General features: G+C 46.7%; 1 protein-coding gene across 1 annotated transcript in view; it reads left to right on the top strand.

The window, feature by feature from the left end:
• XRCC5 (X-ray repair cross complementing 5) overlaps positions 1-13845 on the top strand; it is an 89655-nt gene that overhangs the window by 32932 nt on the left and 42878 nt on the right. Inside the window, exons 11-14 of the mRNA XM_084778380.1 lie at positions 3401-3538; positions 4368-4458; positions 7637-7770; positions 10696-10892. Of these exons, the coding sequence (XP_084634506.1) occupies positions 3401-3538; positions 4368-4458; positions 7637-7770; positions 10696-10892 (560 nt within the window). The remainder of the gene's footprint in view (positions 1-3400; positions 3539-4367; positions 4459-7636; positions 7771-10695; positions 10893-13845) is intronic.

The following is a 13845-nucleotide window of genomic DNA, read 5'->3' as shown; positions in this document are numbered from 1 at the left end:
TGCTGTTATTAGACGTAGGAGATACAGGAGGAGAAAGGTAGTTTTAAGTTGCTAAGATGAGATATCTACCGGCAGTACATGCCTGCATCATAGTATTTGTGTACCCACATGCAGAAGGCAGAAAAAAAATGCTCTCCCTTATTTCCATGGGGCAAGGCTTCTTACTGGACTAGAAACTCACCATTTTGACTAGGCTGGGTGGTCAGCAAGCTCCCCAGTTCCTGCCAGTCTCCATCCCCAATGTTAGGGTTATAGATACACACAGCTGTGCCTGGATTTTTATGTAGGTGCTGGAGATTCAAGCTCAGATGCTGAAGACACAGCCTTAGGTCTTTAGTTAAGGAAAACTCAGCCAGGTATGGTTGGCTCACGCCTATAATCCCAGCATTCGGGGAGGCAAAGGCAGGTGAGTTCAAGGCCAGCCTGACGTACAAAGAGAGTCCAGGACAGCCAGGCCTACACAGAATAAACCCTGTCTGGAAAAAAACAACAACAACAAAAACCAACATTCTTGCTCACTGAGCACTCTTCCCTCAAAGTTTTAAAGACTTTTGACTCTTCCATTCATGGGACTGGATGAAACAATCCCCAAACCGAGTTTTAGAGTGAGCTGAAAGTAGACTTTAAGAACCAGTTGGAAGAAGAGAAGAGCTTGGGGAGCAGTGGCCCACCCAGAATAATTAGAGGAGATTTAACTTCTGCAGTCAGAGTGTGGAGACAGGCTCCGGGCAGAGGCGGGTGACTTGGCAGGTACAAGTCAGGGATCCAGAGGGTGGATCATTAGCAAAGTAGGTGTCATAGCTGGACTGAATCAAAGAAAAACCATGTTCTAAGCAGATTTATTTCAGGAAGTTTTGAGAACAAAAGAAGAAAAGAGACAGACACAGTACTAATTTTTGTGGAGAGAGAGACAAATAAATGCTGTTTAGGAAGGCTGAATCTTGAGTTTATAGACTGGGTTGAATTCAGAGAAAGGAAGTTAAGGTAGCCTTGAAAGACGCACACTAAATACACACTGGGTTTTGAAGCGGGTAAAAGGCACTGTTTTATCTTGCCTGCTGGTGTTGGAGATGTGGCCCTGCGTTCTGTGTCTGCTCAGGGTACTCTGCCACGGAGCTGTGTATTCTTAGAAGACAAGTGAAACAGAAAGCAGATGGTCCCCGTGTCAGTGCTAGGTCTTGGTGCTTGTGTGGCGCCCTTACACTTGGGGCCTGTGCTGATGTACACGTCTTCCTTACACTCGGGGCCTGTGCTGATGTACACGTCTTCCTTACACTCAGGGCCTGTGCTGATGTACACTTCTTCCTTACACTCGGGGCCTGTGCTGTTGTACACTTCTTCCTTACACTCGGGGCCTGTGCTGATGTACACTTCTTCCTTACACTCGGGGCCTGTGCTGTTGTACACTTCTTCCTTACACTCGGGGCCTGTGCTGATGTACACTTCTTCCTTACACTCGGGGCCTGTGCTGATGTACACTTCTTCCTTACACTCGGGGCCTGTGCTGATGTACACGTCTTCCTTACACTCGGGGCCTGTGCTGATGTACACGTCTTCCTTACACTCGGGGCCTGTGCTGATGTACACGTCTTCCTTACACTCGGGGCCTGTGCTGATGTACACTTCTTCCTTACACTCGGGGCCTGTGCTGATGTACACTTCTTCCTTACACTCGGGGCCTGTGCTGATGTACACGTCTTCCTTACACTCGGGGCCTGTGCTGATGTACACGTCTTCCTTACACTCGGGGCCTGTGCTGATGTACACGTCTTCCTTACACTCGGGGCCTGTGCTGATGTACACTTCTTCCTTACACTCGGGGCCTGTGCTGATGTACACGTCTTCCTTACACTCGGGGCCTGTGCTGATGTACACTTCTTCCTTACACTCGGGGCCTGTGCTGATGTACACTTCTTCCTTACACTCGGGGCCTGTGCTGATGTACACTTCTTCCTTACACTCGGGGCCTGTGCTGATGTACACTTCTTCCTTACACTCGGGGCCTGTGCTGATGTACACTTCTTCCTTACACTCGGGGCCTGTGCTGATGTACACGTCTTCCTTACACTCGGGGCCTGTGCTGATGTACACTTCTTCCTTACACTCGGGGCCTGTGCTGATGTACACTTCTTCCTTACACTCGGGGCCTGTGCTGATGTACACGTCTTCCTTACACTCGGGGCCTGTGCTGATGTACACGTCTTCCTTACACTCGGGGCCTGTGCTGATGTACACGTCTTCCTTACACTCGGGGCCTGTGCTGATGTACACTTCTTCCTTACACTCGGGGCCTGTGCTGATGTACACGTCTTCCTTACACTCGGGGCCTGTGCTGATGTACACTTCTTCCTTACACTCGGGGCCTGTGCTGATGTACACGTCTTCCTTACACTCGGGGCCTGTGCTGATGTACACTTCTTCCTTACACTCGGGGCCTGTGCTGATGTACACTTCTTCCTTACACTCGGGGCCTGTGCTGATGTACACGTCTTCCTTACACTCGGGGCCTGTGCTGATGTACACGTCTTCCTTACACTCGGGGCCTGTGCTGATGTACACGTCTTCCTTACACTCGGGGCCTGTGCTGATGTACACGTCTTCCTTACACTCGGGGCCTGTGCTGATGTACACTTCTTCCTTACACTCGGGGCCTGTGCTGATGTACACGTCTTCCTTACACTCGGGGCCTGTGCTGATGTACACGTCTTCCTTACACTCGGGGCCTGTGCTGATGTACACGTCTTCCTTACACTCGGGGCCTGTGCTGATGTACACTTCTTCCTTACACTCGGGGCCTGTGCTGATGTACACGTCTTCCTTACACTCGGGGCCTGTGCTGATGTACACGTCTTCCTTACACTCGGGGCCTGTGCTGATGTACACGTCTTCCTTACACTCGGGGCCTGTGCTGATGTACACTTCTTCCTTACACTCGGGGCCTGTGCTGATGTACACTTCTTCCTTACACTCGGGGCCTGTGCTGATGTACACGTCTTCCTTACACTCGGGGCCTGTGCTGATGTACACGTCTTCCTTACACTCGGGGCCTGTGCTGATGTACACTTCTTCCTTACACTCGGGGCCTGTGCTGATGTACACGTCTTCCTTACACTCGGGGCCTGTGCTGATGTACACGTCTTCCTTACACTCGGGGCCTGTGCTGATGTACACGTCTTCCTTACACTCGGGGCCTGTGCTGATGTACACTTCTTCCTTACACTCGGGGCCTGTGCTGATGTACACGTCTTCCTTACACTCGGGGCCTGTGCTGATGTACACGTCTTCCTTACACTCGGGGCCTGTGCTGATGTACACGTCTTCCTTACACTCGGGGCCTGTGCTGATGTACACGTCTTCCTTACACTCGGGGCCTGTGCTGATGTACACTTCTTCCTTACAGGCGGCAGCTGTTGCACTCTCCTCCCTCATTCATGCTTTGGATGAATTAAACATGGTCGCCATCGTCCGATACGCTTATGACAAAAGATCTAATCCTCAAGTTGGTGTGGCCTTTCCTTACATTAAGGATGCCTATGAGGTAAATCCTCCCCTTCCTCCTTTCCATCTTTTCTTTAAACTAACATCCTTTTCACTAGTTTTGGGGACTCACCTCATCCAACCCCAGGGCCTCACGCCTGCTAGGCTACGCTTCACCACCGGGCTCCTTGCTTGCCCTCTGACCCTTTATTCTAAGCATGATTGGGGGGGGGGTCTTATTAAAATACACATTCTACTTCTGTAAGTCTGGTTTTCTGAATTTCTTGTAAATTCCCAAATAAAGTTGGGATTGCTAGTCTTGGAGCCAGGTTTTCAGTTAGAAAACAATATGATTCATGGAGGAACTTACGGAGCGTCTTATTAAGCCAGTAAAGGTGAAGCAAGGCTTTCTCTGCAGTCTCATCCCTTTGGCCTTTTCAGAGTTGCATGGGAAGAGAAATCACCTCCAGTACAGCAAATAAGGACTATCAATAAAAGTTGTGGCTGTGATTTTCCTGTGACCCCTGTGAAGTCCAGTCTGTTTGAGGCTCTTCTATTTAGAGTACAGGTCAGGGTTTGCTTACCACTCCCTGTTTCTCAGAACTCCATGCGGCAGGACTTTTCTCCTTTGCTCTGTGTGGTCCTGTATTTTGCAGTTACTTAGCAGCCTTCCTTCGAGGCATTTCTTTTATATCTGGTATCTATTATACTGTTTGCAACTATGAAGTCATTACTGGGCATCAGAATACTTTATTTTACATGCGTCAGTCAGATTTGTACTAAGTTTTGAACTATTTCTGCTATGCCACTTCCACAGCATCTGGGAGCACCTCTATATATTTTCATTAATTTGATGGCTTCTGCTTTTTATCTGCTTTCTTTCTCATTAGTGTTTAGTTTATGTGCAGCTGCCTTTCATGGAAGACTTGCGGCAATACATGTTTTCGTCGCTGAAAAACAATAAGAAATGCACTCCCACAGGTGAGTTTATTTCCATTTGGCTCACTAACGCCTCTTCACGCAGACTCTCCTTGGGCAGTCACCTGGCTGCAGCTGCTGGCAGGGCTAAGACTTCATGGTGTGAAGCAGTTGGATTCTAATGACACACTCACAAGTGATGAGGAAGGTGGTTCAGCAGGTGCTCTGAGAGGGAGCAGGTTTTCCTAACCTTCCGAACTGTCTGGCTCTCCCTTCTGTCTCACAGCAGGCATTAGAGGGGCAGTGTGCAGAAAGTGTGCTACTGCTGAAGTGAATTCATGTGTCTCTGCGGCCTGTGCTGTTTGAGGCAGCTGGAACGGCAGTGGCAGTACTGAGCATGCAATTCAGTTCTCCGTGTGGCTTGTTGCTAGCTTCTGGTAGTTACATCTGGTTGCAGATGTCACAACGCCAGGGTGATTCTCACAGTCACAGGTGTGTGTTCTAGGCAGCAGCTCACCATTTGTGTAGTTGTTGGCAGAATGTAAAAAACAAAACAAAACACTCCAAAATAAACGACCAGTGGTGATAGAAGCTTTAAGAGAGAGAGAGAGTTCAAGAGATATAACAAATTGTGGCAGATGCTTTAGGTTACAAGTTTACTATATTATCTGTGTTAGTGTAGGGCTAGGGAATATTAAGGTGACTTTGCAAGTGCTGTTCTTAGGGCTAGGCCCTTTGGCAACAGAATACTATAAAAAAAATACCAAGCAATCCAATGGGTCCCTGGGGCTAGCATTCCCTTCTGTGGAAGGAGGTCTGTTTCTGTCATGGTGGAGGCCTGTGCGGACCTGAATAGAAGAGCAGCTGCTGCCCTGCTGCTGCTGTGTCTCCACCTCTCGGTTACTGTTAATTAAGAAACTATTGGGGATTGCACTCATGGCCTCATGCACACTATGCCGTCAGTCTGACCACTGAGCTACCCCCCACCTCCCACCCCCCACCCCGCCCCCAGTCCCCTGCCCTCCCAGCCCTCGCTCTAAGCTTGTTGAGAAGTTCTTATAAGTCACCCTGAGTCTAAAAGTTGAACATCTTTTGATCAGTTGGCCTTTTTCCTCTGTCTCAATGAATTTTCTTAAAGCTATTGGTAGATTTCCCAAGTTGATGTGCATGAAGGGGTTTGCAGTACCAGAGTGGTCTAGCAAGAGAGCAGCTAGTAGTGTAGCAGGTGGGACTCACTGAATGTTCCCTTGTGCAAGTAACAGCTCCGGAGTTGCCTGGTGGACCCTGCAGTCATCGCTTATGATGGTGATGGTTGTGGTATTGCTCGAAGCCACTTGTGGAAGGCTCAGACACAGCCAGACAGTGCCTTGTCATAAGTAACTGTATGCTTTTCATCCTGTGGCATTTAAGGTGGGGAGAGCAGGAGCAGTACGGTACTGCTCAGAATGCACTTACTAGTCTGCCATTGGCCTGCGATTGACGTTAGAAGCAGTATTCTAGATGGATGGCTTTGGGAACTGCTGTGGACCAGCAGAGTGAAAGGCACACACATCCTGGGAGAGTCAGAAGCTTTTCAGGAGGTTTTTCTTGAAGGGCAGTTGCTAGGTATTAGTGAGACATCAAAGAGAAGCTGTCATGTCTCTGCCATCAGGAGCTTTGGAGTTTGAGTGCGTGTTCTCACGTATGTCGTACGCTCAATAGCTTTGTAAAATGAAGAGGCGACACTAACAGATCACAAAGGCATGCCCTTGTTCTGGCCATATGATATCTTCCTGTGATGCTGCTGGGCTCTGCTGAAGGTTACGTCTCTGGAAAGCTGTGCTTCAGCAGGGTGTGGTGATGCATACTTGTAATCCCAGCATTCAGGCAGCAGAGACAGGCAGATCACTGGGAATTCGAGGCCAGCATGGTCTAAAAGCAAGTGCGGGACAGGCAGGACTATAAGAGAAATGCTGGGCGTGGTGGCGCACTCCTTTAATCCCAGCACTCGGGAGGCAGAGACAGGTAGATCACTGTGAGTTCTAGCCCAGCCTAGTCTACAAAGTGAGCCCAGGACAGCCAAGGCTATACAGAGAAACCCTGTCTCAAACAAACAAACAAACAAACAAACAAACAAAAAAACCCTTCTCGAAAAATTAAGCCAAAAAAAGAAAAAAAAAGTTGTTTCTTTGTTTTAAATGTTATTCTCTTTAGCTGATTACTATTTTTAAAACATTAACTCATTGGATACTAAGTATTTTGTTCAAATCTCCATAGAGGAATTATTTTATTTTTTACGGCAGAGATTTTTTTTTGGAACAAGCTCTTTTACTTTTGATATGATACTCCATTCTGAAAAGTTCGCTGAATGGTAGAGCTGAAAAGAGTATAGAAGGCAGCTACTCTTTGTTTTCTTTGAGACAGGGTTTCACTATGCAGACCAGGCTGGCCTTGAAATTTTAGAGATCTGCTTTTCCTCTGTCTCCTGTGTGCTGAGATTAAAGGTGTGTGCTACTATGCCTGGTAAATCAACTACTTTTATTTATTTATTTGAGATTTATTTTTATTTTATGTGTATGGGTATTTTGTTTGCATTTATGTCTGTGTATCACGCATGCCTAATGCCCATAGAGGGCAGAATATGGGGTTAGATTGATTAGAACTGGAGTTACCACTGATTTGGGTGCTCGGAATAAAATCCCAGTCCTTTATAAGAGCAGTTAGTACTCTCAACCTTTGAGCCATCCCTCTACCCAGCCCCCCACCCCCCGCCAGGTTAACTGCTCTTTTCATTTTTATTTATTGTATTTTATGTTTTTATGTGCTGTGCTTACATTTGGAAACCATTAACCTAGGGGGATAATTTTGTTTGTTTGTTTGTTTTGTTTTGTTGTTTCTCTATGTAGCCTTGGCTGTCCTTGAACTTATTCTGTAGACCAGGCTGGCCTCAAACTCCTAGAGATCTGCCTGCCTTTGCCTCCCAAATGCTGGTATTAAAGATGTGCACCACCGCCCTGCCTCAACAACTGTTAATAGCTCTTTTCTCAGCTGAGAAAACCATGAGTCAGGTTAAGCGCTTGCATAACTAGGGAACACTTTTTGGCAGAGTAGGTGCTGCATGAACTGCCGGTGTTACTACATTCAGAAACAAAGTATTTCATTTTGATAGATAATTAATCTATTTTGATAGGGAAATAATTCGTTTTGATACTAGAAATAATCTATTTTTCTCTTTTGCTTCTCTCCTTATCATTGTTTTAAGAGGCACAGTTGAGGGCTATTGATGATCTGATTGATTCTATGAGCTTGGTAAAGAAAAATGAGGAAGAAGACATCATTGAAGACTTGTTTCCAACCTCCAAGATTCCAAATCCTGAATTTCAGAGATTGTTCCAGGTGAGAAAGGAAAGGTCAGCCTGTTATGTTTTTCTTTTCTTTTCCCCTTCCTTCTTCTCTCCTTTCCTCCCTCTCTCCTTCCCTTCCTCCCTCTCTCTTCCTTCCTTCCTTTTTCCTTCTTGGGGGTTGGGGTCCTCACTATTTACCCATGGCTGGCCTAGAACTCAATTAGTAGACCAGACTGGGTTTGAACTCATGGAGATCTGCCTGCCTCTGCCTCCCAAGCGCTGGGACAGACACAGAGTCATACATCAGCAGCAGGATGGAAACCCTGTGGCAATGAGAGGGGAGAGATGCTGGCAAGTGGAGCTTATGGAAACCTCCTCCAAGCTAGTAATGTTGGTCGGAGATCTAGAAGAAAAAGAAGGATGCCTGATGCGAGGACGGCGTGATGCAGAGAGGTACCATAAGCATGGCGGTGCGCAGAGCCACGTGGTCGCCAGGTCCCCTTGCCTGGAGGGGACTCAGGGGAAAAGTCAGGAAACCACTTGAAGATCAAGGTGCAGACAGGATTTTCTCAACAGGACTAGTCATCCAGGAAAGAAGGCCTAGGTGACAGTTTACAAATGGAACCTCACGGAATTAAAAAGCTTCACACACAAAAGGAAACCGTTAATGGAGTGAAGAGACAGCCACAGATGGGAGAAGCTTCGTCAGCTATTCCTCAATAAAGGGTCAATATCTGGAATAGACAGCGAACTCACTGAAAAGGCCTGGTGAAGCTCAGGGGAAGTCGGGTAATTAAGAGTGAGCAAAGCAGGAGGTGAAATAAGTGAGCATTCATGGAGAGGGAAGGCTTGGGGTGTTGAAAGTGGATGCTGGAGCAACGGGCACATGGGATTTCTACATGAGAATAGTGTTGAATTCCTAGCTGAGGGCTCCCCAGAATTTTGATATTCACTGTTGAACCCAAGGTTTTTTTTTTGTTTTTTGTTTTTGTTTTTTTGGATACAAATGTCTAGATAGCATTTTCTTTATTGTATGGAAACAGTTCATGGGATAAAATAAGTAGTATGCTTTGTGGTATGAAATAGTAGTTTGAAATTGCTACTGGGCTCCCTTTTTCCCTTCAAAATTACTTATATGTAAGTTGTTTAAAAGTAGGAATAGGGCTGGGGTTAGCTTAGTGACAGAGCATGCACCTAGCATGTGCAAGACCCTGGGTTCAACCCACAGCAATAATAATAAAAAGAGTTAGAGCCTTTTTCACAGGAGGGAACCGCCAGTGGCTGTCTTACTTCATTGTTTCTTAAGGGCATCTTGTTCCTTACATTCCTCTACTGTTAGAGCAGTGGTTCTCAACCCGTGGGTCGTGACCCCCCCACCCCCCTACCAGGTTGTGTCAACCCTTTCCAGGAGCCACATAACAGATATTTACATTTTGATTTATAACAGTACCAAAACTATAGTTATAAAGTAGCAGTGAAAATGATTGTATGCTTGGGGATCACCACAACATGAGGTATTAAAGACTTGCAGCGTTGGGAAGGTTGAAAATCACTGTTAGAGTGCTGGCTTTTTGGTTCAGTACAAGTGCTGCCAAAGCCTGACTTAAACCCGCGGCAGTACAGATGACTGTAGCCTGCATCTGGTTCCACTCACTCGAACAGTGGACAGCCTGTATCTTTCAGAGACTTATTACATGCTGGGCATATTCACTGTGCTTAGAATTCAGTAAACAAGAAGATGCCTGTATTCAAGGGGAGAGGCTGGATAATAAGTGAGTGAACCAAGCAATTGATGGGACTATTTTATAAGTGCTTGAAAAGCACAAAATTAGGAAATGTTACAATATGATCAGACAGTAGCTTGTGAGTGAAGAGGCTGCTTCATACGCAGTGTCAGGAAAAGGCTAAGAAGCTAATATTTGAGCAGAAATCAACGTGAGAATAAGGGGCCAACTCCACCAGAGCCAGGAGCAAGCAGAAGAGACGGAAGGACCATTACTCTGAGGACCCAGAGGCGAGAGTGAGCTTGGCTGGAGTGGGCCCAGAAGAGCTCATCTTTTCTTGGTTGTGAATGAGGAGGCAAATGGCAGTGCCACAGTCAGGTGATCGGGCTGTGTCTTGCAGGACTTCCTGGGTTGTGGCAAAGAGCCCGAAAGAAACAAGGGAGGGAAGATCTTCCTTGGCTCAGTTTCAGGGGTTTTCACAGCGGAGAGGGCAGGATGGAGCAGCTCGTTCTGTCCATGGTGGTGGCTGCACATGGCAGGGGGCATGCTGTTCACATTGTGGTGGGCCAGGGAGCAGCATGCCGCTTCAGAAACCTTCAGAGACTCACCTCCGATGACCTGCTGCCACCAGCTTTACCCCAGCACACTTACCAGCTGGGGCATGAATGTTGGAGCACGAGCTTGTGGTATGTTCCACACTTAGAGTGCAACAGAGCTCATTTTCAGATGACTTCAGGTCCAGGAGGACAGTGACAGCAGAGGCTTAGAGAGCAGTTAGAAGGAAGGAGGCCAGGAGTGCGTCAGTGGGTGTCAGTGGGAGTGGAAGGTAGCACGTTTGCTCTCGGTGATGGCTTGCGTCAGCTCAGTATTGTCCTTTTTTTCAGACTTTCTCCTGGGGCTCAGAATGGGCAGCTCCCCATTAGCCTCTGCCTCACCCATCACACGTTGTCCTCTAAAACCAAGTGAAAGAGAAAGTGCTTGTGTCCTGGAGTGTTGGGGAGGTGTGTCTTAGGAACCTTCTAAGATGAGGGCCTCGAGGAGGTTCACAGAGACTATTGTGTCTATGCTTGAGTCTGTTCTATAGCTGGTTTTAGATGTGACCAGTATCTTCTGAGCCACCAGGTTTGTCTTTGCTGTCTGGCATAAGCCTCTTAGCCCTTCCAACTAAAGATGGAGGGTCCCTGATGAGAAAACGGAAAGCTGTATTTGATGTCAGCAACAGCGCCTTTCACGCCTTTATTCGTTCCCCACAGTGTCTGCTGCACAGGGCCCTACATCCCCAGGAGCGACTGCCCCCAGTTCAGCAGCATATTGTGAATATGCTGGATCCCCCCGCCGAGATGAGAGCCAAATGCGAGGGTCCTCTCTCTAAAGTGAAGACCCTTTTCCCTCTGACGGAAGCTGTCAAGAAGAAGGACCAAATGAACGCTCAGGACGTTTTTCAGGATAAGTAAGTACTAGGTGCCTTTGCCTTGGGATTTGTAACAATGTAAGGGAGTGGGCTGGGAATGATGACAAGATTACAAGTCTGGAATTCTTGGAATTAGGTGCTGCCCAGAGTTTTCTGGAATTACAGAGGAGAGAGCAGCTTAAAAAAAAAAAAGATTTATTAATTATGTATACAACATTCTACCTGCATGTTTGCCTGCCTGCCAGAAGAGGGCAGTAGATCTCATTATAGAAGGTTAAGAGCCACCAAGTGGTTGTTGGGAATTGAACTCAGATCCTCTAGAAGAACAGCCAGTGCTCTTAACCTCTGAGCCATTTCTCAGCACCCCCAGAACAGCTTTTCAATCCTTGTGTGAAAATACTAAGCTCTCATCCCTGTCGTTAGAGTCAGAGGTTGGCCCTGATGCTCACCTGGGCTCAGTCTCGTGACTTGGATTGGCTTTTCCATCAACAATACAGTTTTTGTGAATTACACATAGGAAGGCTAAGCAACATTTGTGAATATTTGAGGCTGAATTTTCCTCTTTTAAAGCAACCCTTATTATATTTTTATTTCTTTGTGTGTGCACACGCGTGTGCATGCACTCATGAATACACATGTATGTGTATGTGTAAGCCAGAGAACAACTTTTGGTCGTTGGTTCTTTCCTTCCGTCATATGGGTTCCAGGATCAAATCAAGTTGTCTGGCTCTGCAGCAGGCCATCCTGCTGGCCTGGAATTATCCTCTCTCCAAAGTAAAGAGCTGGGATGGGGAGGGCAGGCTGGCCATGATGAGCCTTCCGTGGTAGGTAGGGTGAGGTAGGCTAAGTGTCAGTGAGGTCGCTGGAGGAGACGTGAGGAGGAGAAGCGTGAGTGCGTGGCTCTTCAGTTGTTCTGCTAGTGGGCCACTGATGTGCTTGGCTACAGCAAGAGGGAGGCATTGCAGGTCAAGGAGTGAAGTGCATTTCATGGGAGACATCAGCCAGGCTTGCAAATGACTGGTGAGTGGTTTTCCTCTTCACATTTTGTTTAGAGACTATATTAATTTCCATCTAAATAAAAGTAAACCAGAAGAAAATACGTATTATACAGAATCCTTTGCGTATGTGACCTTGACTTTCCAGACTTTACTCAACTGGTTATTGGCGATTTTTTTTTTTTCTTAAGCTAAAATAATGTTTCTTTCTGCTGCATTTTGAGATTTGGCATCAGACCATGATTCGACCCTCCCACCCCCACTTTCTTTGGTTTCCTTCCCACGGCTGTATCTTCATTGACAAAGTAAGGCTTATTATTTATAAATACCCAGTGGGAAAGGATGAGTAATTTCCAGAAACTTTCATTGGTTTCTATAAATCAATGTTTAGTGAATTATTGTACAAGTTGAATAGAAAGCTGTGCATTTTTCATAGCTTCCCAAAGGTAAACACTCAAAAGCTTTGTCAGAATTGGAAGGAACAAAATCTGGATTGATTCGGTTACACGTACTCCCCTCACACCCTGGGGAAGGTTATTGCTCTTTTATTCCGACCTGCCTTCTCCTACGCAGGAAGCCTGTTCCTGAAAACCCACCTCCCCTCCCTGTTTCTCTGCCTGCTCCCCGCTGGCTGCAGTTGAGAGGTGCTCGGTGGAGTCTGCGGTCTCCTTCCTGTGGTACCTTGCTCTGGGCTCACTGCAGTCATGTGGTTATTCTCTCCCAGTAGTAAACTCCAGTTCGGGATCGTGATTACCTTCTGGTACTGTGGGAAAGAAACGGACCATTTTCTCCTCTTCCTTTGATTAAAATGTAAATTAGCTGGTTAAAAACCAAACCACAGAGACCTAGAAGGCAGTTGTGCTATGATTTGATCCCTGCTCTGATTACACCTTCAGCTGTGGTCCTATCACTCAAGGCTCGGGAAGCTTGGGCATGCTCCTGTGGTCGTGTGGGATCCAGCCAAGTGGTCGGCCTGGGGCCTGCGCATTAGCTCAGGCATACATACTTAACCCCATCCCTGCCCTCCACCTTTTATTATCAGACGCTTTTGTTTTCAAGAACTGTAGAAGTGATGAATTTAGCAAATATTTACTTAACACTCCTGTATTCAAGGATGATTCAGTCTCTTTTTCGTAGGTTATAAACCCCTCCATTTTAAGGAAAAGGCCCCACTTAGCGTTAAAGGTTATGCTAAGGGGAAAACAGACAGCTAATACCGAGCTGTGTTTTTGTGTTTATTCATCATCCTTGAATCCAGTTTACCCATTTCTAGTAGATAGATTAGTAGCTAAGATTTGGGAGTGATAATTATCTACCGAGGATGCCTCATAGTATAAAATAAGAGTCCTGAGCTGGGAATCACTAGTTTTTATACCAGTGATGGCACCTGATAGAGTTTTGGTTAAATAACTTTATCTTTGTGATATTTTCTTCCTCTAAATACAGTGGGTAAAAATTCTTGCCTTGCAAGCCTGGCTACTTCCTCTGACCTTCTCACATTCAAACCACAGCACATGCTACTCCCCAATAATATTTGAAAAAATAAAATAAAAACAGTCTCATTTCAAGAGATAGCATGGTAACAAGACCCAGTGTTAGAGTGCTCTGAGCTATTGGGAGGGAAGACAGTAGTCCAAAGTCAGTGATACAGCATCATGCTGAAAACACGGCACACCTGAGACACTGGTGTCCATCTTCAACCTGTGGTAATATCTTCACCTCTAAGGGGAAAGAGCTCTGGTGGCCCCTGCATGGAGTCCCACAGTCCCACATGTTGCCTGCGTTGTCTGAAAGCATTGCTTCCCTCAATGTTGGCATGTACCTTGAAGTGAAAGTATCATCTCTCTGACAGGTGTTGCAGCAGAGTTGGGACAGCTGACGTCCAGCCCTGCATGTATAACACACCGATGTCCTTGCTTCCTTTGCACTCTGTACGGATCATCCAGGGCCTGCTGCTCTTTTCAAGTTCCCTAAGACTTCTCTCCCCACGTACTCTC

The sequence above is a fragment of the Acomys minous genome, assembly GCF_964271855.1.
Source record: "Acomys minous genome assembly, chromosome: 4".
NCBI lineage: Eukaryota > Metazoa > Chordata > Mammalia > Rodentia > Muridae > Acomys > Acomys minous.
Note: the sequence above shows the minus strand (reverse complement) of the source record. Positions and strands in the feature narration are given on the sequence as shown.